At 43.1% G+C, this 23743-nt stretch overlaps 1 protein-coding gene across 4 annotated transcripts in view; it reads right to left on the bottom strand.

The window, feature by feature from the left end:
- LOC148009326 (pentatricopeptide repeat-containing protein At2g13600-like) overlaps nucleotides 1-23310 on the bottom strand; it is a 43268-nt gene extending 19958 nt beyond the window's left edge. For 2 of the 4 annotated variants that reach the window (XR_015689855.1, XR_015689854.1), the window contains exons 1-2: nucleotides 23047-23310; nucleotides 20942-22966 (exon numbers count right to left, since the gene is read on the bottom strand). Coding sequence is in view for 2 of the 4 variants with exons in the window: in XM_087673621.1 (XP_087529747.1) it covers nucleotides 21242-22966; nucleotides 23047-23148 (1827 nt within the window). In the remaining 2 variants the exon portion in view is untranslated. Of the gene's footprint in view, nucleotides 1-20229; nucleotides 22967-23041 lie in introns of those variants that run through there. The other 2 variants (XM_087673621.1, XM_087673622.1) reach the window with 2 other exon arrangements.
- Nucleotides 23311-23743: the final 433 nt, after the last annotated feature.

Genomic DNA, 23743 nt, shown 5'->3' on the forward strand with positions numbered 1-23743 from the left:
ATTTTATTTATTTACTGTGTTCATTGTCCTGAGTTACTCTAACCCTAACCCTAACTGTGTTCTTTTTATCAGTCTGTGCTTTGTCGTACGGTTTCTGTTTATGTTTCTATGTTAGGGTATTTTTCTTTACACCCTCACACCCCTTCAAGAGGACATTGCGGTTTGTGGCTCGTGGTGGCCGCCTTCACCCTTCCTCTTCTGCTTCAGGTACCCTATTCCATCATCAAGTTTTGCATTTGGAGCATCTTCCACCTGGCAACATCACCATCATCTGCATTGTGTTAGCATCCTTTTCTATCAAGCTCCACCTTCACTTGCATTTTTCAGTGTGGAGATCTTCTCCTTCCCTAGCATCATCATCTCCAGCTTGGCATCAGCATCCTAGCCTCTGGCGATAGTCTACATCATCGAGCATCAATGATTTCATCACTCCTCTATCACAGGGACTATTGGGACTTGCGTTTTTGCAGCCTGGCTCCTCCTCCATCACCTGGCGTCGGTGTAGGGAGCATAGGTTAAAATTGGCAATCTTTCGTTGTATGACATTCATGCCACAGTAGAAGCACTGAATGGACTGTCTGTCAAGAGAAACCATAGCACCAGCGTGTCAACCTATAAAAGGGAAGGTGGGAGGCAAAAGAACATAACTCCCGATGATGCAGCCGAACTGAGGGGGTAATTACAAGATGTTGCTACTCCCGCAACATGTCTTTGCCTTCTCGAATGCAGAGGATCTTTAAGTCTCTCTGAGAACCCCTTGATCTTATACTATGTCAAGAAAGAACCATAAGCCATGGTCGTAGAAGCCATTGGACATAAAAATAGGCAAGGAAAACCTTCGTAGCACATTGCAGCGGTCTCCAAAAGGTCATGGCACCTGATGGTCCTCCTTTTGTTCATAAGGACTACTGTACATCAGATGCATCTTATTGCATGGGGAGCGTAATACTTTGATAGCCAATGCAAGACAATCTCTGTGGCCCAAAAGGGGGATATGGCACAAAGAGTGCCCAATGGTAGATGCACACGCTTCGGTGGTGTGGAGAGCAAAGACTGAAATCGACAATCTTCTATGGTATGACCATCCTTGCTGCAATAGGAGCACCCAGTGGACTATCTATCAAGAGAAGCCATAGCACCAAAGTGTCAGCTTGTAAAAGGGACAGTAGGAGGGAGAAGAAGATAACTCCCAATGATGCAACAGAAATGGGGGGGTGATCAAAAGATGTTGCTGTTCCCGCAACTTTTCTTTGCCTTCCCTAATGTAGAGAATCTTTGTGACACTCTAAGAATCCTCTAGATCTTATACCACGTCAAGAAATGAGATACACTCTGGTACCATGTCAAGAAATGACTACTGTGAAAGAAAACTAGAGAGACGGTAGGGTTGTTGCGGGGAAACACAGTATCTATGGCAAACACTAAGAGAGAAGAGAAACTCACAAAACACAAAAGATGATGATGATAAAGCATTGAATCATGCTAAGTGAACAAAGCTAATACAATGGAGCTAAATCTCTAAAGATAACTGCATTGTCCTGTCTAAATCAAACAGCAGCATTTGTAGGGAATCGGCATAATAAAGGAAGTGAAACGCAGACCTCCAGTAGTAGGATGTCAAAGATGTATGCTCAAGGTGAAGGACAGCTGCCAAGGGAGCAGAGGAACGCAATCCTCAGATACCATCCGAGTCAAGGAAGATCACCAACTACGAATGCGTACTCCAAAACATGAGGATCAATAGAATGGTCTGCTAGATGAGGCAATCCAGCCCTTGATGAACCAAGAGCTGCAAAAACACAAGTATCTGAGGTAGCAGGTGCCTGCCAAAGCCATCGCCAATGCCAAGGATGTGTCAAACTATGAAACATAGCTTGGGAGGCTGACACCAAGTGGAGAGTATTATCACTAGGTAGAGAGACAATATGGCAAAAAAAACGCAAGTGCCTACTGATGCCAAATAGAGATGATGGTCACCACGTGGAGGAAGAGAATCTACAATGAGAAGCGCAGGTACAATCTAATGCCGAATGGTGGAGATGGTTGCCAAGTGGAGGAAGAGAATCTGCAGCCCAAAACGCAAGTACAATCTGATGCCAAATGGTGGAGATGGTTGTCAGGTAGAGGAAGAGAATCTACAGCCCAAAACGGAGATGCATTCTAATGCCAAATAGTATAGATAGTCACCAGGTGGAGATTGAGAATCTGCAACCCAAATTGTAGGCTAGAAGGTGTGGAAGACAAAGCGCCTTGTCTAGGGAGAGATGAAGACCACAAAGTGCAATGTCCTCCGAGTGGGGTATGAGCAACAGTGGAGAGGAAGAGAGTGACAGAATGTTGAAAGGAATGAATGTGGGACGGATATAATGAAGTCTGTGTTATATATATAGGCATAGACTGTCTAGAGTGTTGCTTACTAAAGTCTCTTGGGTGGCTTCCTGACTCTCTCAAAAGGCACCCAGAAAGTTTTCTTGGGGGTATAAATGAAAATCAAAACTAGGAATGGAGGGAAAATCTGTTGAATGACTTGGTTTCTCTATAGGGGGAAGGGTTTTGGTTTGTGGGAAGGCAAATGGGTGGCCCTCTGGCAAGGACCTGTCTCACAATTCATCTTGTCGCCTTGCCCTCTAGCATCGTTGAACCCTTGTCTGGAAACCCTCATCGTCCACCTACATAGCCACTTGTTGAGTCGCCCTCACATCAAAGCTAGTACACTTCACATCTTGGCATCCAAAGCCATGACATTGCAAGCACTCACCAGGCTACCTTGTCACAATGACCTATTGTCTAAAGGTGTGCCTGTGCGAGCCTCAATCTCTAGAAACTTCAATATTTTCTTGGTATCTTCCACTGCCACTTATACTTTCAATACCCTTGTGGCCATCATGGCATTAGCAAAAGAAAGGAGGTTAACCATGTCAAAGAGGCACCCAAAATCCTCTACTAACTGTCGGTACTTGACTACTACAAGTCTAAGAAAAAGCAAGGTGACCAAATACCGAGGGATTCTGTTGTGAAGCTCAAAGATATCAACAATGAAGTTATTGTACCATGGGACCATGTAGATGACTCCCTTCGTGGAAGGTATGAGGGAAGCTACCAACAAGCTCCAAAGGTACCTTCGCCATAGTGAGATATAATATGAAAATACCTTGACCCATCAATATCGCCTCTGCAATCTACGCAATACCAATATGCACAGTTAAAAGGAGCCAATCATAGAGTTGTGCCCTGCCTGCCAATGCTTAGCGCTTGGGCTATGCATAAACTTGCTCATATATAATACTAAAAACTGAATGTCAAGCCTTATAATGCATACATAAAGTAAGCATCCAACAATCTATTGATAGAGAAAGATATCAAAACTATCTCTAGCATCATTAAGGCTCAACTTCAAACCTGTCTCCATAGGAGTAGCAATAGGCTTGCAATCTTCAAGACCAAATCTCTGCAATAATATCTCAACATGCTTTGTTTGACACAAAGCAATACCTCTATCACACTACTTAAACCAAATGCCCAAATAATGATACAACATGCCCAAATCCGACATGTTAAGAGTTGAATTCTAACTCAACCTTAAATTTTGTAATATGTGTCTCATTAAGACTAGTAAGCAACATGTCATCAACATAAACCACGATGATCAAATACCATAGCCACCAAGGACCGGGGACCGGGGACCGGGACAGGGATGAGGAGGGGCGGGACAAGGGGATGAGGGAACTAGGAGACGGGGGATGAGGGATGAGAGACTAGCACAAAGACCTAATAGTTATATATTTTCTAGATATAATTGAGACACTTTATCATGAAACTAAACAAATATGATACCTTAACTAAGAACCTTCTTAAAATCATACATATCACATAAAACACAAAATATTAAATTCCAAGGATTTGAAAGCTGAAACTTAACAATTATTAAATAAACAATGAATACTCAAATAATCACAATCAAATTGAAGTGTGAAAGTGCCAATGCCAAATGGTGACTTTAGCATGAGAAGTTGAAACTCTGAACAAATACAAGAAACAATAATGACTAGAAGTGACACTCAGCTATGAGTACTCGCTGCTCAAAGTAGTCACTAAAGACTGTAAGGAAGTGGAAACAACACAAACTAAGTAATGCCAAGACTCAAATGATTAGGAACTAAGAACTACAAATCTATATCCTAATCATCAATTAGAAGAAGAATGCTCCATCTCATGTATAACATAATCATCCTCATGGGGATCTCCTTGTTAGGCATGCTCAACTTGCTGCACCTGCTTGTCTTCCTGTTCTTTCTCCCATACCACAAATGGGTCTATAGGTGCAATCACACTCTTTCCCAACACGTGCAAATTGACACTCACAAATACCAAGTCATTTTCCTTTTGCACACCTAAACTATTCCACTTCTTTGAAGCAATATGTGAATAAGAGCTCCATAGCTACTCCAAACAAGAGGAGCTCACAACAAAACTCAAAGTACGGATAGCCAATGCCTGCAAACTTAGGCCCCTCGGCTCCATAGTCCTCCCACCATAAGGCAAGCCCAACTCTACGCCTGTCATCCTGTGCATCCTTGCTACTATATATGCCACAACGAGATCTATACCTTACAAGACTGTCTCTAATTTTACATCTGTCATTAGAGTTGGGGACCATCTTCCTTAAGACTATCATCCAACCAACTACAATACCATTATCCCTATTTTGATGACTCTCTTGAAACTCACGATCCAACACAAATGCAGCTACATGTAGAGGAGAATAGTAGTTGTTCCACCGTGTGACACATATGTACATAACTCCTCGTACATTTGTGTCATCTCACAATCCTCATCATAATTATCAAAAGGAAATAAAGTATGCAACTTCTCAATCATTCTGTCCATAGCCTCATAGACTTTTTCAATACATGGTTGCATGTTGTCCACAAGTCTCAGCAAATGCATCACTAGCTACACCATGGCATCAATCTGACATGCATTACCTCAAAATGAGGCATCTTCTACACATTCAACACATTTTATTCCTGCAACAGTGGAGGACAATGCATTTGCACGATACTCATCACTAATGAAGATCTGTCTCAAGGCCATTGTGCATGTGCTTAAGTGACCAAGCATCAAAAAATTATAAGCAAAACTTGTTTCTGAGTACTTCAAGAGAACCTTTGGATCTCTTGTGAAACTCAACACGCATAAACTTGTGGTTCAATACAAACATCACCATAGCATTTGCTTTCTCAATCATAGCCTCAAACCAATCCAGTCCTAACAAATTTTCAGTCATTCTAACAAACTACTTAAAGCAACAAAACACTTTGGACTTTGCTTTTAAACCATATATCCATACATGCCTAGAGTAGTTATCAATGCAAGTGACAAAGTACAAGTAGTTGCCAAAAGATGTTTGCATTGGACCATAAACATCACTATATCCAAGCTACAATTTGCAAACAACTCTCAATGAACCATCTTTTGGAAATGAAGCACGTTGCATTTTACCCAACATGCAACCTTCACAAATGTGTTTTCCAAGTGCCTCAAGAGTAGATACTGAATGAAAACACCATATTATATTTCCACAAACGTAACAAATTAGTAAAATTCAAATCACCAAAATACATATGCCAAAGTTTTGCATCTGAAATAGTTTACGAATCTCCAAAAACACATGGCATGCCTTCCACACATTTTCCATGGTTATTAAGCTTATACAATTGAGCATGCTGAAAATGGCTGGACAGATTTATTACAGCAAGCTAGTGCTACACCATATGCTCCTAAACAGTAGGGTTTTGATGATGGTTTGCCTCTCAAAGTGGAACATGCAATACAGGAAGAAAGGGCTGATGTGAATGCAGCCAAAACAGTCCCAAGATGGTTATTACAGACTCCCAAGGAAAGTAAAATGGATGCTCCCTTACCTCAACACACTAAAAGGCTGCTAGACATGCAGCACATCATGCAGCCCCAGGCTCATTTGGCTAATGTTTCAGAGGTAGAAGCTTCTTGTGATGAATATGCACTTGTGAGCTTAAGAAGCCCAGTAAGATACATTGGATGTAGGTCATGCAAGAAGAATTGGATTCTACTGCTAGCAATCATACATGGAATCTTGTTGAGTTGTCCCATGGCAAGAAAGCCATTGGCACCAAATGGGTCTACAAACTGAAGAGAGAGGTACAAAACATGTTTGATAGCCAAGGGATATGCACAAAAAAAGGCCATTGATTATGCGGAGACATTTGCTCCAATATCCCATATGAGTATGGTTCAATGTGTTATTGCAACGGCAACAAATTATGGTTGGAATGTACATCAATTGGACATCAAGACAACATTCTTAAATGGTGACCTACATGAGGATATATTTGTGTCACAACCTCCAAGGTTTCTGGTAAAAGGCAAAGAGCACATGGTTTGTAAGATGCGTAAGGTTCTTTGTGGCTTAAAACAAGCTCCCTGTGCATGGTATGCTAAGATTGATGTTTATTTGGCCAACATTGGGTTCACAAATAATCGAACTACACCTACTCTCTACACTAAGAATGGAGGGGGGAACCTACTGATTGTCATTCTATATGTAGATGCTACGTTGCTCACTAGACCAAAAGAGCATAAAATTTCAGATTTCAAAGCTGAACTAAAACATACTTTTGCTATGTCAGATATGGGCTATTTACACTACTATTTGGGGATTCGATTCACTCAAAATCAAAATGGCATCCTCATATCTCAATCGCAATATATGGATAAGCTTTTACATAGATTCAATATGCAAGATTGCAAGCCTATGTGCACTCCTATGGAGCCAACACTCAACATGTCCATACATGATAGTAAACAAATGTTTGATGTTGCAATTTATAGGCTGTTGGCTGTCTTATTTAGCTTTGCAACACACCTCTTGACATACAGTATGCATATCTTAGGCGAGTAGATTTATACACAGCCCATGGACAGTACACTGGCAAGTTGTCAAGCAAATCTTCAATTATTTGCAAGGTACTTAGTCATATGCTTTATTATCTCCTAGGGGGGAAACTTTGCACTTACAGACTTACATCATCTCAAATTAGGCTGGTGATTCAGACATTAGACAGTCTATTAGTAGACATTGTTTCTTTCTAGGCCATTTATGCATTTCATGGCTTACTAAGAAAAAACCTACAGTGACTACCTTGTCTTTTGAGACTGCGTATAGGGCAACCTTCACTATAACAATGGAATGTGTATGGCTGTGTAGATTATTGGCTGATATATAGATTTCTTTGGAGGGTTCTACACCCATTCTTTCTCACAGTCAAAGTGCTATTGCAATCGCACAAAATCCTATGTTTTATGCTCGCATGAAACATATTGAGGTACATTACCATTATATCAAAGAGAGATGCTATGTAGGAGAGATCAATTTAATGTATGCCCCTACATAGGAGAATGTTGCAAACATTTTCACCAAAACACTTCCTCATGAGAAGTTGGAGGCTTTCCGAAAGCCCTTGAACTTGCTACCCTTTAGTGATTGATCTTCCTATACTTCTACCGCATTAGCACTGCACGTGGGTGTTAGAATTTACCAATTCTATGGGAAGTGCCCAATGTTTTAGTTACTTGGTTTGCACTATGAGCACAACCATGTTAATAAGCAGTGTCACCACTTCTAGAGTTAGTTAACTTGAGTTAAGTTAGGGGTATTACTTTTCATTCAGCAAGTACAATCTATAAGCAGTGTCACCACTTCTAGAGTTAGTTAACTTGAGTTAAGTTAGGGGTATTACTTTTCATTCAGCAAGTACAATCTATTGCTTTCATCTCACACTATCTACTCTCAGTCTCATGTTTCTCTCTCCTCCCTAGCTAGTTAGATCCAACACAAGCAAACCAACAACGAAGCACAAATCAATCCAAGTATTTAGGAGCCATATCAACAATCCAATCAATTGTCTCTAGCGGGTAGCATTTGCCGCCGATGAATCTGTATGGGCCATAGCCTTCCAATTCAAATCCATGGGAGTAGAAATAGACCGATGCCCCGCCATCTCAAACATGGTCAAAGGCTCTTGCAGATACCACTACTGAGAGATGAAAGTCCCCCTCCGTGTCTACCAAATCTCATGACCTAGAAATAACTAGAGAAGTCCCATGTCCATCATCTCGAACATCTCATGTAATGCCTCCTTTGTTAGCTTGACCTTCTCAACATGGTAGCCTATCAGAATGAGATCATCCATGTAAAGCACGAACAAAGCGCGCCCTATTAACTAGGGATCAACAGTGGAATGCCGATACCCTAGCTTCCCTTGGAGGAACAAGTCTATTTTCTCGCTCCAAGCATTTGGAGCATGTTTAAGGCTGTAGAAAACCTTCTTCAACCTATAAACTTTGCAATTTGATAAGAAAAATCAAGAGGCTGCCGAACACTGATCTTCTCCTTCAAGTTACCATTAAGGAATGCACACTTTACATCTAGCTAACAAACTCGACATCTCCTATGGCTAGCTGAGGTAAGAACGGCTTTAATGGTGGCCATTCGCGCTGCAGATACAAAGGTATCATGGAAATTCACTCCTCGATGCTACGTGAATCCTTAGCAACCAGTTGTGCCTTGTGATTATCCAAAGTGCCATCACTGTGGTATTTAATCTTAAAGACCCACTTGACTCTAATCGCCTTCTTATAAATAGGCCATAGTACAAGATCCCAAGTGCCATTCTGCTCTACAATCTCCAACTCCTACTTCATAGCCTTTTGCCATTGCTCTGACTACAAAGCCTCCTTCACACAGGTGAGCCTTTGTTGAGAAACCACATCATTCAAATTAGTTCCCTTCTTCATTCCCATTTTTGGTTTCCATTTCCAACCCCAAAAGGGATTTCTAGGCATCTCCTAAGAGAGTCAAAGCACCACTCAAGAGACTTCAGTGGGCCAGACTCGAGACTGTTTGTGCCTATATATAAGGCATCACCCATTCATTCACCACACCACAATACACTTCTTTCACTCATTCATGAGATGCTCGTCTCTTTTCTCTCCTTCCATCATCTACTTTCCCTCCTACTACCTTGCACTAGTCTCCTTCATCCACAAAGTTGTGTTTATGGTAGCAAGCTCCTCCTTCCCAGCTGGCATCATCAACTTAGCAACAACACTCCACCTCCTTACATCAATATCCACATCCTATCATCAGCTCCTCTACCCCCAAGCAGCATCACTTTCTTGTGTTTGACTGTCTAGGCAGCGGCTTCTCCACCTGGCATCACATCCTCAATTGGCATCATCATCTCTAGAGGCTGGTGGAGCTTGCATTTGCCAGCTTCTGCCCCTTCTATCATCAAGTGACAGTGCACCTACTCCAGCGTCATTCAACTTCTTGTGTTTGGATGTCAAGGCGATCATCTTTATCCACCGACATCATCATCAAGCCCTACATCTTGCATTTGGCATCTTGGTGGCTTCTTTAGCATTTGGAGACCACCTCCAATTGGCATCAGCATTAGTGGCCATTGAACCTTGTGTTTGGAAACCTGACGTCATCTACATCAGCTACCATCCCTCTCTAGTAGTTGGCGTTAATCCCAAATCTACGTTTGTAGACTCATAGGCTCCTCCGACACTCTCCCTGCTCTAGGCATCTTTCGAGCTACAGTTCCATTGTATCAGATTCACTTCACTTAATATGATTCATTGCTTCATTATTTGTGTTTCTTAAGTTTCTCTTCTCAATGTTTGCCGTACACACTCTCTGTCCCCCCCTTGCAAAACCTACTATCTCTCTGGTTTGCTTCCACAATTTCTTGATATGGTATCAGAGCTAGAGATAGCTTGCGAGATCAACATCAACTTCTGAATTATCCTTCTACTTCTACTACATCCATAGTTGCACTCGTAAGTAGTACGAACTGGTTTGTACTATACGGTTCGTACCGTACCGTACTGTACGAATTCGTACCAAAAAACAAACACTTTTTTCTTTTTCTTTTTTCTTTTTTTTTGTGTGGTTGTTGTTGTTGGTGGTGGTTTGGACTGTTGACTGTTGTTGTTTTGGTGGTGGTGGTGATTTTGTAGCCTTGATCGATCAACCAAGAAAGGGGGTGGAAGCTTGATTAGACTCCTCATACATGTTTTGTTATGATTTATCCTAGAGCCAAAAGCCATACATAAGGTATTCAAGCAGTTCCAAACGTTTCTAATTGATGTCCCATCATTTTTCACAATATATTAGTGTCATCAATAAATAAATTCAGCACCATTTGAGAATCATCAAGTAGCTTAATCCTATTGATTTCACCTTTGTTCATAGCTCATTTTGTACCACCCAACCCAAAACATTAGTACACATTGCTAATAAAACTAGGCCAGAGGATAGCTTGGCCTAATGTACCTTCTGAGAGTACAGGAATTAGTGAATATACCATCGGTAGCTACTTTAGCCTTAGCAATGCCAAACAAAACCATAACAAAATTCATAAATCTTTTACCAAAACCTTTGATGGTTTGTTTGGTAACTGTTGGTCTCACACGTCATTTTGGCCTCTTATAGACGTTAATAAAGCATCTCATGTCATTTCATCTCTCTCATTCCGAATGGTCCAGTTATGCCAACAGCCCCAATATCGAAGAAAATGATACACGAGCTTCATATGTGGCTGTGCAGGAGTGGGGTATTTGGGCTGCCCGAAAACCCAATCAAAGGGGCGTAGGGTGAAACCAACCACTCCTTGCCAAACAGCCGACAAAAATAACCAGACTTTCTTTGCAATGGGGCAAGAAATAAATCGGTGGCGAGCGGATTCCACAGCAGTGGTGCAAAAGAAACAGTTGCCATTGGAGATTCGTCGCTTGGAAAGAGCAGAAGCAAGCGGAAGACCACCAATCATCACTCTCCAAAGAATTTGAAGGATGTCTTATTCAACCAGCCCTCCATCACAGTTGCCCTCCACCATGATCGGGATTTACGTAATCCCCATAAAGCATTCGCTTTGGTAACTAGCCATTGATGATCTTTAATCAGAATATGATACACTTGGTTAGCAGAAGCTTTGCTTAAAGTCAGCCGGCCTTGTAGGTTCCAATCCTGCCAGGGATGATCCGAAGCAAGGGCAGAAAAGGGTTGTCTGCTCTGGAGCACCCTCAAAAGCTGTTCCCATAAAGGCCTATATCCACGAGGGATCCTGAAAAGCCTCCTAGCTATACGAAAAGATATAAGCACATTGCGACTGGCAAGGGTGGCATCCGCAACTGAAGACAAGCCCAAACGGGCCATCCAGTTGAATTGTGGTCTAAGCTCATGTTTACCTTCCCATGCAAGTAAACGCGAGACTGCCAGCAACTCCAATTGAAAAGAGTTAGTAGCTAAGCGATCCTCCGCTGGATGCCACTGAGCCTTCTGAAGGACTTGTTTCCAGGAACATACCAAATGAGTAAGCAACGACGAAGAAGAACTGGAGAACCACAAATCAGCATTAAGAACATGCCACCAAGAACTCCGGATTTGGGTATTGCCATGCAGAAGCCCATGGCCCTCAAGGAAATAACGGGCTATATCGACCCATGGATGATGATCCGAGCACATGGCGCGGAAAAGAGACCAACGGAGTGCCTGCATGTGAGTTTGGGCATCTAAAATAGCTCCGCCACCCATGCGTTTGGGGGTGCACGCATGCGACCAAGAGATTTAGGAAATACCTGCATGCAATGAGTCCTTCTTCCATAGCATGAAACGAATAGACTGAGTAAGAGCATTCAGAGTCGTAGTAGTCCAGGGCAACAATGGCAAGAAATATGTGAGCATTGGCAACATAATTGTCTGGGCCACTTTGAGGCGAACATGGAAAGGCCAGGCTTGAGATTTCCAATACATAAACTTAGTCACCATTTTCTGAGAAATCCACTGCAGAAGCTGCTTTGGGGGAACATCAACACCCAAAGGGTACCCAAGGTGCCTGACAATGGAGCCACGAGGAACAACCAGACCCTGCCAGTCCAAGGACTGCAAATCCGACTTCGTGCAGCTGAGAATGGCTGATTTGAGCGCATTGATACGAAGGCCGGACGCCTGACCAAAGAGGCCCCAAACATCCAATGCTCTTCGAAGGTTATCCTTGTCCGCACCCAAAATCATAAAAGTATCATCCGCCAGGGATTTGCTAATGAAGTGTTGTCCTGTAGGAAGCAACAGTCCGGCCAACTGAGAAGAGGCTGCCATATGAGATAACATCGAAAGAACTGGATGTGTCGCAAGGGCAAAGAATAGAGGGCTCAAAGGGCACCCTTGTCTGACAGAGTGGGCAAGGACAAATGGCTCAGTAACACCTCCGTTCAGCATGACTCGTGAAGACGCTGCAGCGCTAATGGTGTATATTAGACGAGACATCCGAGGACCAAAGCCCATAGCAAACATAAGTTCAGCAACGAAAGACCAGTCCAGATAGTCAAAAGCCTTTTCCAGGTCCAATTGAATCAGTACTACCTCCTGATTAGAATGCCTTGCATAATCAATTGCCAGTTGCGCATTCAATACATTGTGCAGAATATTTCAGCCCTTAATGAAACCATACTGTAGAGGGTGCACAATGGCCGGGAGATGCTTATGGAGCCGATTCGCCATTACTTTGGAAAAGATTTTGTACATTGAACCCATCAAAGAAATTGGGCGCCACTGTGTCAACTTAGATGGCGAAGGGACTTTTGGAAGCAGTTTAATAAGGCCTTCTTTCCATGAGGAAGGCATGATCCCTGTTTCCCACACCTGCTGAAACAAAGCCTGCAAAGGTGTCGCCAGTTGGGTAGCAAAAGCTTCAAAGAACTCATTGGTGAGACCATCCCAACCTGGACTTTTATCCTTGGGCAAGTGTAACAAGACGTCCATAACCTCTGCCTCACAAATATCGGACTCCATAGTAGCTTGCATGTCCTGCGGAAGCTGATTGCGGACCAGGTCATAAAAAACCGAACGGGCCTGAGTAATTTGGGCCGAAGGTGGAGAAGTGGAACCGAGAAGGTCACGGAAATAATTCCTGCACATATGCACAATAGTCTACGGATCCAGGATAAGGTGGCCTTCTGCATCCTCGAGTCTGGTCATATTCTCTCGAGCAGGAGAGGCATGGAGAGCTCGAAAGAACTTATGGGTCTGACATGCACTATCTTGCAAAGTCTCCGTCAAATGTTGCAATTTGGCCTGCTGATATGATTTCAACTGGAATTCTTTAATAAGATCAGCCACCCGCATGGCCAATGCGAGCAGAAATGCATCATCCGGAGTGTCCACCAGCAGAGAACGAACCAAAGCCAGCAGGTCCTCTGCTGCCTTGCGACGCTGCCGACAAAGAGAGGCATGATAGATCCCATGTTGCCGAGCGACCCGCTGCACATTAGAGAGCAATCTTTCAAATGACGCAGTGCCCTGAGAAGAGAAGTCCAAGAAGAATCTATCAATCAATTGCTACATATAGCCCTGAAAGATTGCATGCTTCAAGTAAGACGAGTTGAAACGCAAAGGGAGTCACTCCAGAAATTGCTTGAAAGGTGCAATGGGTTCTCTCTCTCTCTCTCTCTCTCTCTCTCTCTCTCTCTCTCTCTCTCTCTCGCATACATGCCTCTTATTTGTATAATCATTCATATATGATGTATCCACTCCTATGTATGTACTTGTAAGTTGTAGCGCATGTTGCGCATGTGGCGTATGCCATAGAGGTTTTGGCGTGTTACCCTCAAGTATTCATCTTATATACTCCAATAGCATTGCTATTTAGACTTTAAACATCTGTTCTATCATCTATAGTTCAAAATAATGAAGTTAATTTTTTTTTCGTACTAATATCGTACTGTACCTTATAAAATCTTAAGATACCATTTAGTACCATATTTTATCGTACCGTACTGTACCGTACTTTTCGTACCTGACAACTATGGCTACATCATTGGGAGATATCCTTCTTCTCCCTCCCACCCTCCTTTTTCCAAGTTGTCACTGTGGTGCAATGGCTTCTCCTAATGGCCAATCCACCGGGTGCCCTTACTACGGCAAGAACAATCATACCACTGAAAGGATATCGCCTTCGACCTTCACTGCCTACCCCACCAAAGCACATGCATCTTCCACCACGCACTCCTTGTGGCACCTCACCTTTCTAGGTCACAGAGATCATTTTGCATTAGCTCTCAGATTTCTATACTCAAGGCAATAAGCTGCATCTGACACGTACTAAGTTCTCATAAGCATACGGAGACTCTAAACCCTTACAAGGCGATAAGTACTCTTGGAGACTACCGCACTGCATTACAAAGGTTTTCCAAGATTGTATGGTAAAGTGTACATTTCAGTTTTATGAATTTGTTAATTGCTGTAAAAGTGCTTAATCAGGTTGTTTACCACTCTATCCGATAAGGAAGACTAGTTTCAAGGTTTCATCTCCACATACCATCAATTCCCTCAATTTGGTGGGCCCAAGGTACTTGATTGAAGGTCGGAAGCTTTGCTCTGGTGCTGAAATTGTATTCAGCTAAGCATTACACCAAGAATGTCTTCAAATAGTGAGATAGAATCAAGCAAGGATGATGCCTCTCAATCTGAAAGATGACTAGCAAAAGCAACAGGAATTTGATGATCATTTTAAAGATCAGCTGATGACAGCAACTAAAATATTTATATGATTGGCAAATTATCCTTAGTTCATGCACTTTTTGAATCCCTTAAAGGAGGGTAGTAAAGGCAAGAAGAGAAAATCGTCTTCAAGAGCTTTAAGACAGCAAGATGCACCGAAGGAAGAGCCAATACTGCAATATGATATTCTAAATGAGGGTAGTGAGCATAAGCAAATGATGCTAGTGGAGCAATTGATGCATGTGCAAGATCAACTTGGAAGTACCAATCCAATGTTTTTTGGATAGCAAGGCATGCACACTATGATGGGATAACAAAGGTATTTTGGTAGTGGCACTAGTTTCCATGCTATAGTGGGCTTGGGACTGCATACAAGGATGTATGGCACAACTCCTTATGGTATGCAGCAACCAATGTGTAGTGTGCAAGGCCTAGTGTATTCGAGTATGGTTGATAATATGCATAACCCCATGTATAGCAATATTGGCATGATGTTGGGGCACAAAGTGGCAAGTTTGGCAATACATATATACAGCCCACTGTGTTTGGGACTCATGGTATTAATGCAAATGCTACATATAGCGTTGATCATGAGAAAAAATGCTGCTAGTGATGCATGCAATGTATGGGAAAATGTATCTTGGTATGGCTGGTAGTATGCAAATTCCCATGCACAATCACATTGCAATGGTCCAAAGCATGCAAACAAGAATATTTCTTAATGCACTCATGCTCTTAGCTTCTCAGATACACGAGGGGCTAGTCAACTGGATGCAATGTTGCATACTAGTAAAGTTGGAATTGCAACAATGTGAAAGCATAAAGCATCTCAATGCTTAAGGGGAAGAAAGGCCTACAACCTAGTGGAGGTTTCGAGGCAAGTAAAGTTAGAGATAAAGTTTCCATATGCTTCTTGGTGAAGCTTCAACATTGTTTCACCAATAGATGCAAAGTGGATGGAAGAGGATAACTTGGCAAACCATCCTCTGTTGTTGCAACTTTACCTAGAAATCTTTCCGTTACAGCCAACTTCAATTCAGGCTCATTCAAGTTCAACAAAGCAGGGGTCTGGAGCATTGCCTGATGCTCAAGGGGAAGGTAGCACTTCCACTCCGCCAGTTGTGGGATCTCGAATGTATTCTGCATGCATCCAAGGTACTGCAAAGTAAGCCTCCAAAGGTGTCATACCAACCACGGCAGGTGACCCATTAAGGATATGGACAACAATGCCACTACCTAAGCCCATAGACACTATGGTATCTTTGATGCTCCTTCGTAGCCCATGCCATCTTGATCACATTCCGATTCTTCTGCTCGAATAGACCATTCTAAGATGTGTTCATGTTGGCAAACTTATGTGAATGCCACAATCTGCACAAAACTTAGCAAGCTCATTGGAGACAAACTCTCCTCCTTTATCGGCTCACAAGGTCTTTAGCTTCCAACTAGACCACTTCTCCTGAAAGATCAACCAATCCTTGAAATTTGAGAATGCTTTAGACTTCAACTCCAAGAAATATGCCCATGTCATTCCACTGAAATCATTAACAATGAGCATAAAAAGGGACTCCCTCTTCATTAGGCCACATAAGTCCATCGAAACAAGCTCCAAGGGCTCCTTTGCCATTCATGAAGCTGTGCTACGAATTGCATATCTATGTTGCTTGCCACGAATGCAAGACATGCAAAGCAGGTGGCTCACCCCGATCTTTAGCAATCCATGAACAAGCTAACCATGAGCCACCTTCCTAAAATATTCATGGTTGAGGTGGCCAGATTGAACATGCCATAGCTCAATCTATGTCTGTGACGAAAGAAGAGAAGTGAGAAAAAGGCCGGTGAAGTGCTCATATTGTAGATTCCATTCTCCTCATGACATGCACAAAGAACCTATCTCAAATCTCCATCAAGAACTCAGAAAGATTCCTTATTGAGTTCAACCATAGTTGCACTCATGGGCTGTACAGTACTGTCCGTACTGTACATATCCGTACAGTTTCATACGAAAGAACGGGCCTTTCTTGGCCACCGTGTGTGCCATGTCTCCTTGCATTCTACACATTCAGCCTGTGCATTCCACTTGCACGTGCCTTCCTACGTGACACTTTTGGGGGGTGGGAACCCTTGGATACTTCAGCCCACCCCCTTTTCCAGCTATGCACTCCTCCCCCAGCCCCCCTTGGATTCCATCCAACTAGCAGCCCTGTTTGATTGTTGACCCCTCTTTGACCATTTCACCCTTCTCTCATCTACAAAAAGGTGCTCCTCTCCTCTATGCTTCCACACCAATTTAGCAGGCATTTGCCATTCTCATCTACCTCTCTTGGATCTTGAATTGATTTGTGATTCGTGAAGCTCTAGCCTCTGACTCTCTCCTCTTTCCCGCACCCTATCAAGGCTCGAGGCTCAAGCCTCTCCCATGCCCTCTCTTCTTGCTCTTCCAACTTTACCCCAATCCTCTCCCTCTCTTTCAAGTTTCAAGAGTCAAGACTCAAGCATCTCACTCTCCCTTGGGCCTCTACATCCGTCATTGGCACCATACTCATGAGAGCCATGAGGCCTTCAATTTGCACGCGATCCATGTGGAGAGGGACACAAAGAAGTCCAACTCCCACCATTGGACATGCAAGTATTGTGGGAAGCACTATACAAGTAATGCAATCTAGTTTCTCCAACATCTTTCCAAGACGGGGGGCAAGTTGCTGCATGCAAGGAAATCCCTCAAAACATCACGAATGAGATTCTTGCTAAGATGAGAGGGGGATCCACAAGAGAAGAAAGTGGCATATCGGCACCAACTCCTATGCCTACTAATGAAGAAGCATCAAATGTGGGCGTATCTTTAACCGATGTGGGAGAGGCCTCTACCATTGGTGGTGGGGGCTCCACATCCGCATCCAACTCTGGCAAAAGACAAAGAGTGGAGGCTTATGTGGCACTGAAGAGACAATCCTCTCTCTCTCTCAAGCTCCCAATCATGTGCGTGGATTAGTTGCCTTTCTTAGAGAAAGGCAATAACTTGCGGACATTGAAATTGCACACATGATGATTGAGTGCAATCTTGCATTCAATGTCCTAAAGCAAGAGCAATGGAAGAAGACCGTAAAAGCCATTGCTAATGTGGGTCCATGTGAAGGATAGACCAATGTCACATACAATGATACGAGGATGAAAAAGATTGATGAAGAGAATGAAAGGATTGATAGAGCCCTTAATCCTAGTCAAGCCGCATGGATAAAATATAGTTGCTCCATTCTCATTGACGGATGGAATGATCATAAGAAACGGGACATAATCAACATACTCGTCTCATGTCCACTCAACACTTACTTTTTACAAGCCGTAGATACTGGCAAGAGGAGAAGGAAAACGATAGGGGCATTCATCTACCACCACATTTGGCAAGCTATCATTCGGATATACATTGCCTTTTAAATTTGTTTCACTTTCTTCCATTATAATTTATGTATAACTATCTATCTCACTATTCTCTCTAATATCTATCTCAATTCTCTATTTCTCCCAACCCCCATCTCTGTTCATTTTTAAATCTTGAAAGTTGAAACTTGAAAGGCTCAACTCTCTCTTTCTCTCTCTAACCTCCAAGTATTGTTACTTGTAATTTGTGGTCGTAGGTGGGTCTCTCGAATATGGTACAAGTTGTTACAGACAATGCATCGAATTGTTGGTGCATGGGCCATTTGCTTGAGACCGAGTTTCCCACAATTGCGTAAACTCCATATGCAAGTCATTGTTTGGACTTACTACTCACGGAGGACATTGGGAAGCTCAAGTGGATAAAGAGGGTGGTCTACAAAGCTACATCAGTTGTCACCTTCTTTACGGTAAAGGTAAAGGTGCTCGCGATGTATCGTGAGTATAGCACACTCGAGTTGAAGAAGCCTTCTTCAACTCAGTTTGCTTACATGTGGTTGTTGCTCAAGCGCCTTTATGAGATGCAGTCTACCTTGCACCAACTGATAGTGGTGTCCACTCTATGGAATGAGTGGGATGAGTATGAGAGAGGAGACAAAAGCCATGAAGCTCTTATGTCTTAATGAGCAATTTTGGCAAAAAGTCCATGCCATTGTCGTTGTCATGACTCCCTTTTTTTGAGTGTTACATATGAGTGATTGCGAGGGGTCCACCACCATGGACCTTCTCATTCACTTCTTTAGAGCGGCATTGGTAAAGGCACGTGATTGCATGTTGATCACAGAGACACAACATGCACATGTTCTAGAGATAGCAAAGAGGAGATGGACATGGATGCATAAGCCCATCTATGGTTTTATTGCATTGGTACATCCGACCTACAAGTCGCCGGTGGTCATAAATAATAGAGAGCTTTGTTTGAACTAGCTTGCTTATTTGACTTGTGTGATCCCTGTGGATAACCACAATGCACTGCTGGAGGAGCTAGAATCCTATGCGAATCAGAGAGGGAATGTGGCTTTTGCTTCTCCCACTTCTTAGAGGAGAGAGTCACTTAATTTTGATGGCAAAACTTTGGATACGCATTGCAGACCCATTAACCCTTAACCATGAGAGTCCTTGCTCAGAATTATTCTTCGGATGCATGCGAGAGAAATTGGAGTCCTATTTTCTCATTCACACGAAGATTTGCAATCGGCTTAGCACATGACAGTTAGAGCGGGTAGTCTATTGCTGCACTAGCTTACGCATGATGAGGGCTATGATAAGCATGGGTAGTCCAAAGCAGATAAACACTTAACCATAAAATTTAAAATTGTTATTTTAAACTTTAAAGTTTATACTTTACAAATTACAAGAAGTAGACAAGGAGGAGGAGATATTTTTGTGAAGCTCTATAGAGAGCTTATAGCAGCAGATACTCAGGACACTTGCAATCGGCATACTCGTAAGAGAGGAGTTCAAGTAGGTGGTAATAAGGGCATGGTCATTTGACACACTCCGACATCGAGGAGGGGCGGTTTGAGCGGCTTGCAAACATACGTAAGACAAGGCTCTAGTAACTCACATCCCATGCCTCATAATGACACTCCCCCCTTGCCTACATAGCCGGCACCTAGGAAGCCATCATTTGATGATAATGGTAACCTCATCAGTGAGGATGAGTATGAGAGTGTCTCATCATCCGATACCGAGAAGTCATCTTCAGATTCTCTTGATGAGCACTCAGATAGTTCTAATAATGATGATAGTGATACCTCATCATAGATTCATAGGTCTCTCTTTTTTGTATCTACAATCATTGTATCCATATGCCACTATGATAAAAAAGATTAAAAATTTTAAAAATTTTACCTCTGAAAGTAGTCGGCCAAATAAGCGCAGGGTCAGAAGGGTGTCGGGCTACGTGTCAGAGACCTAGAGGGAGCTTGCTTAGGCGCTAGCGGCGCTGGAGGCAACTGGCAGCATGGCACACAACAAGAGGCTATAGAGGCATCACAACTGGCAGAGCATAGGGACAGGGCCAAGGGGCAGGCGTGGCTACAAGGGTGACACATTGCAGGTACAGGTAGGCTGTCAGGCGAGCTCCCAGGCTGACGCAGGGACGCTGCGGGCAGCGCTGCTACTGGCGCTGGCTATTGCTGGCGGAGCAAACAATCTGGGCTGACGTAGTGGGCGGTGGCCGGCGGGTGCAAGATAACCTGGCTGACGGACTCCCTTACTGACTGGCGTTGGCTGGGAGACTGCAAAACAAGCACCACAGGGTGGCACTCTACAGGTGCTGGGAGCAGAGCTGAACCTGGGCAGAAACTGAGCTGTGCTGAGCAGAGCCAATGCTCTGATATCAAATGTGAGATGGAGAGAGGATCGAAGCTCAACTTAGAGTGCAATAGACACTATGAGAGCGAAGCACGACACCCAAAGCAATAGATTGAAAGAGTGTAATCTGAAAGTACAAAGTACAACCCTTAAACCTTAGGGTTGTAGGGGGTATTCACACCCGAACACGATAACTACCTGTAAGTGTGTGACATAAACACATACGAAATAAGACAATAAGTCTGGGGGGAAAACCTCTTATACCGAGAGTAAAAAGTGCCCCAATGTCTTACTGATCACCGACACTCCCATGTGAGCATAGGCATAAGTGAGAAAACCCAACAATACCATACCTTGTACAATTGATCCTATTCCAACCATATCTCTTGAGCAATGGTCAGATGCTCTATGTAGACTATCACAACTAGTGTGCATGAAAGAGCATTGAAAGCTCTACAAATCAAACATCTTAGTTTATGTCCTCTAGGCATCCTTCCATCAAAGTAATATTGGTTAATCATTACATATATTCTCAAAAGTATCTATCCTTGGTATTCTCAGCATCTGAAGACAATAAAGTACCTCGTCTCTACTTTGTCATCATCTCCACACCTTCCTGGCTCCCATTTTCAAGCTTGTGCCTTTTCTGGGATAGGACAACAAGTTTGCGCTTCTCCATATGTTAAATATGTCAAGTGGCACATGGCAATCAGTAAAGGTTCACACATTCTTCACAACATGTACATAATTGCAAATGCTTTGTGAACCCATTGCAAATATTGAGAGAATCCTTCTTGTGACGTTCATGCAAAGACATTCGATGTACTTGCTTTGTGCATGCTTTGCATCCCCAAGACCAAACAAATTTATATTTCATTTGCATCATCCTGGCTTCTTCCATGTTTCATTTTTCACTCTCCAAGCTTCAATCTTGTCTGCCTCCTCTTGCATACCAGCAGCTGCATAAATGTTTTGCATACAGATATATGCCGACTCATCAGTTTTATCTAGTCTGATTGCATGTTCAAAGGCAAACCTCCCAAGCTTTACATTTCCCCACTTGAGACAAGCCCCTAACAAAGAATCCCAGGCCGGAAGATAATCAGGATATGGCATCCTCTTCAACATGTCTATTGCCTTGTCAAATTGTCCTACACGACCAAATAGGTCAACCATACAAGTATAGTGCTCTAAGTCTGGCATAATACCATAATTTGTGCTCATACTTTCATAATACTTCTGAGCCTGATCCACAAGACCTGAGTGACTGCAAGCAGTAAGCACACAATTAATGGTAACTGCGTTGGGGCAAAGGCCATCCCGTTGCATTTCTTTGAAGCAGTTGAGTGTTTCCTCACTATGCCTGTGTTGGGCATATCCAGTCATTAATGCATTCCAAGTTGCTACATTCCGATCTGGTAGCTCATCAAACACTCGTTGTGCTTCTGGAAGTTCACCACATTTGGCATACATGTCCACCAAAGCAGTGGCAAGCATGATGTCTGTTCCAAGCATTCCCTGTCTGACAATCTGATCATGAATTTCTTTGCCTTTGCCAACTGCTCCTGAGACAGCACAAGCTTTCAAGATGCTAATAAAGGTGACCAAATCTGGGCAAAGGCCCTCCTGTTGCATTCGTTCAAAGCAGTTGAGAGCTCCCTCACCATGCCTGTGTTGGGCATATCCAGCTATTAGTACATTCCAAGATACTACATCATGAATGGGAAGCTCGTCAAGCACTTCTTGTGCTTTTGGAAGTGCACCACATTTTGCATACATATCCACTAAAGCAGTGTCAAGCAAAAGATTCGTACCCATCAATCCCCGTCTAACAATCTCATCATGAATTTGTTTGCCTTTGGTAACAGCTCCAACAATAGCACAAGCTCTCAAGCTGCAACTAAAGGTGACTACATTTGGAAAACATCCTTCACATTGCATTCGTTCAAAGCATTTGAGTGCTTCCTCACCATGCCCATGTTGAGTATATCCAGCAATTAATGCAGACCAAGTCACCACATTCCGAACCGGAAGCTCATCGAGCACTTGTTGTGCTTCTGGAAGCTCACCACATTTTGCATACATATCTATCAAAGCAGTGGCAAGCATGAGACTTGATCCCAGCAACCCTTGGCTGGCAATCTGCTCATGAATTTGTCTACCTTTGGTAGCTGCTCCAGCAAGGGCACATGCTTTCAAGATGCAAACAAATGTGACTGCATCTGGTAAAAAGCCCTCGCACTGCATCTGTTTGAAGCAGTCGAGTGCATCTGCTGCACATTCATGCTGGACATACCCAGCAATGAGGGCAGACCAGGTCACAACATCACGAACAGGAAGTTCATCAAGCACTTGCTGTGCTTTGTGGAGTGCACCACACTTTGCATACATACTGAGTAAGGCATTCGCTACATAGAGGCTCCTTTCCAGCAGGCCACTTCCCTTAATGCGGGAATGTAGGCTAGCGCCTTTGCGGAGGTCCTTGTGCTTGACACAGGCCTTAAGCAAGGCCACAACCCTGACGATCGCCTTGTCGATCCTGACTCCATTGTTTACTTCTGCTGAGGTCACCACTCCTGCTTGACGGAGCTCCTTTCTAACCCGAGGCTGTGGTTATGGAAGAACGACAGGCATGCATCAAGACGGGATCGTGACTGTAGTGAAAAGAAATGATGTCCTTACCTTACCTGATTGTCCCTTTGCTGCTGCGCGGGATCGTTCGAATGCTTCTGCCGCTCGTCAGGGTGGCGCTGTCTGAGAAATGCACTTAATTCCAGTACCGTGGCCATGCATCCAATTCACAACGTCGCCAAGAGAGAGACTGTCAGTGTGAGTCATCTGACGGTGCATCCAATTCACAACGTCGCCAACTAAGAGTGTTCATTTTTGAAGGTTGCACAGCCCTTCTAGGCCATTATTGAACTGCTTGAGAATCCCAAAATATTGCAAGCAATGCACCTGAAAGGCAAAAGAAAAATTTTGCCCTTCTTGGAGAATGGCAAAATTCTTTTAGCATTGCGTTCGAAAGGCATTTTTTTAAGGTTAATATATTATGTTATAAATAAATTTATTAATCTAATTGCTCAGGCGGCAAGCCCCAATGCCTAGTTACTAAGTTAGAACTTAGTAGTTACAACTTATTAGTGAGATTACTAATTTACTATAATCAGAAGTTTACTGCTATCAAGTTAGTAATAAGTATAGACTATAGTCTATTATCTATAGTACGCTCTAAAGCTCTAAACTCAAAAATCAAAACCCTCTCGAGCCCTTATCTTCTTCTTGAAAGCAACAGCACTCGTGACTCATGAATCGTGACCTGCGCGACTGGCCGTTGCAGCCTCGGCCCTCACTCACTGCTCCACTCACCATTGCCTATGAGCA

The sequence above is a fragment of the Lygodium microphyllum genome, unplaced genomic scaffold, assembly GCF_053477565.2.
Source record: "Lygodium microphyllum isolate KBCC unplaced genomic scaffold, Lygodium_microphyllum_v1.1.10 scaffold_31, whole genome shotgun sequence".
NCBI classification, from domain to species: Eukaryota; Viridiplantae; Streptophyta; class Polypodiopsida; order Schizaeales; family Lygodiaceae; genus Lygodium; species Lygodium microphyllum.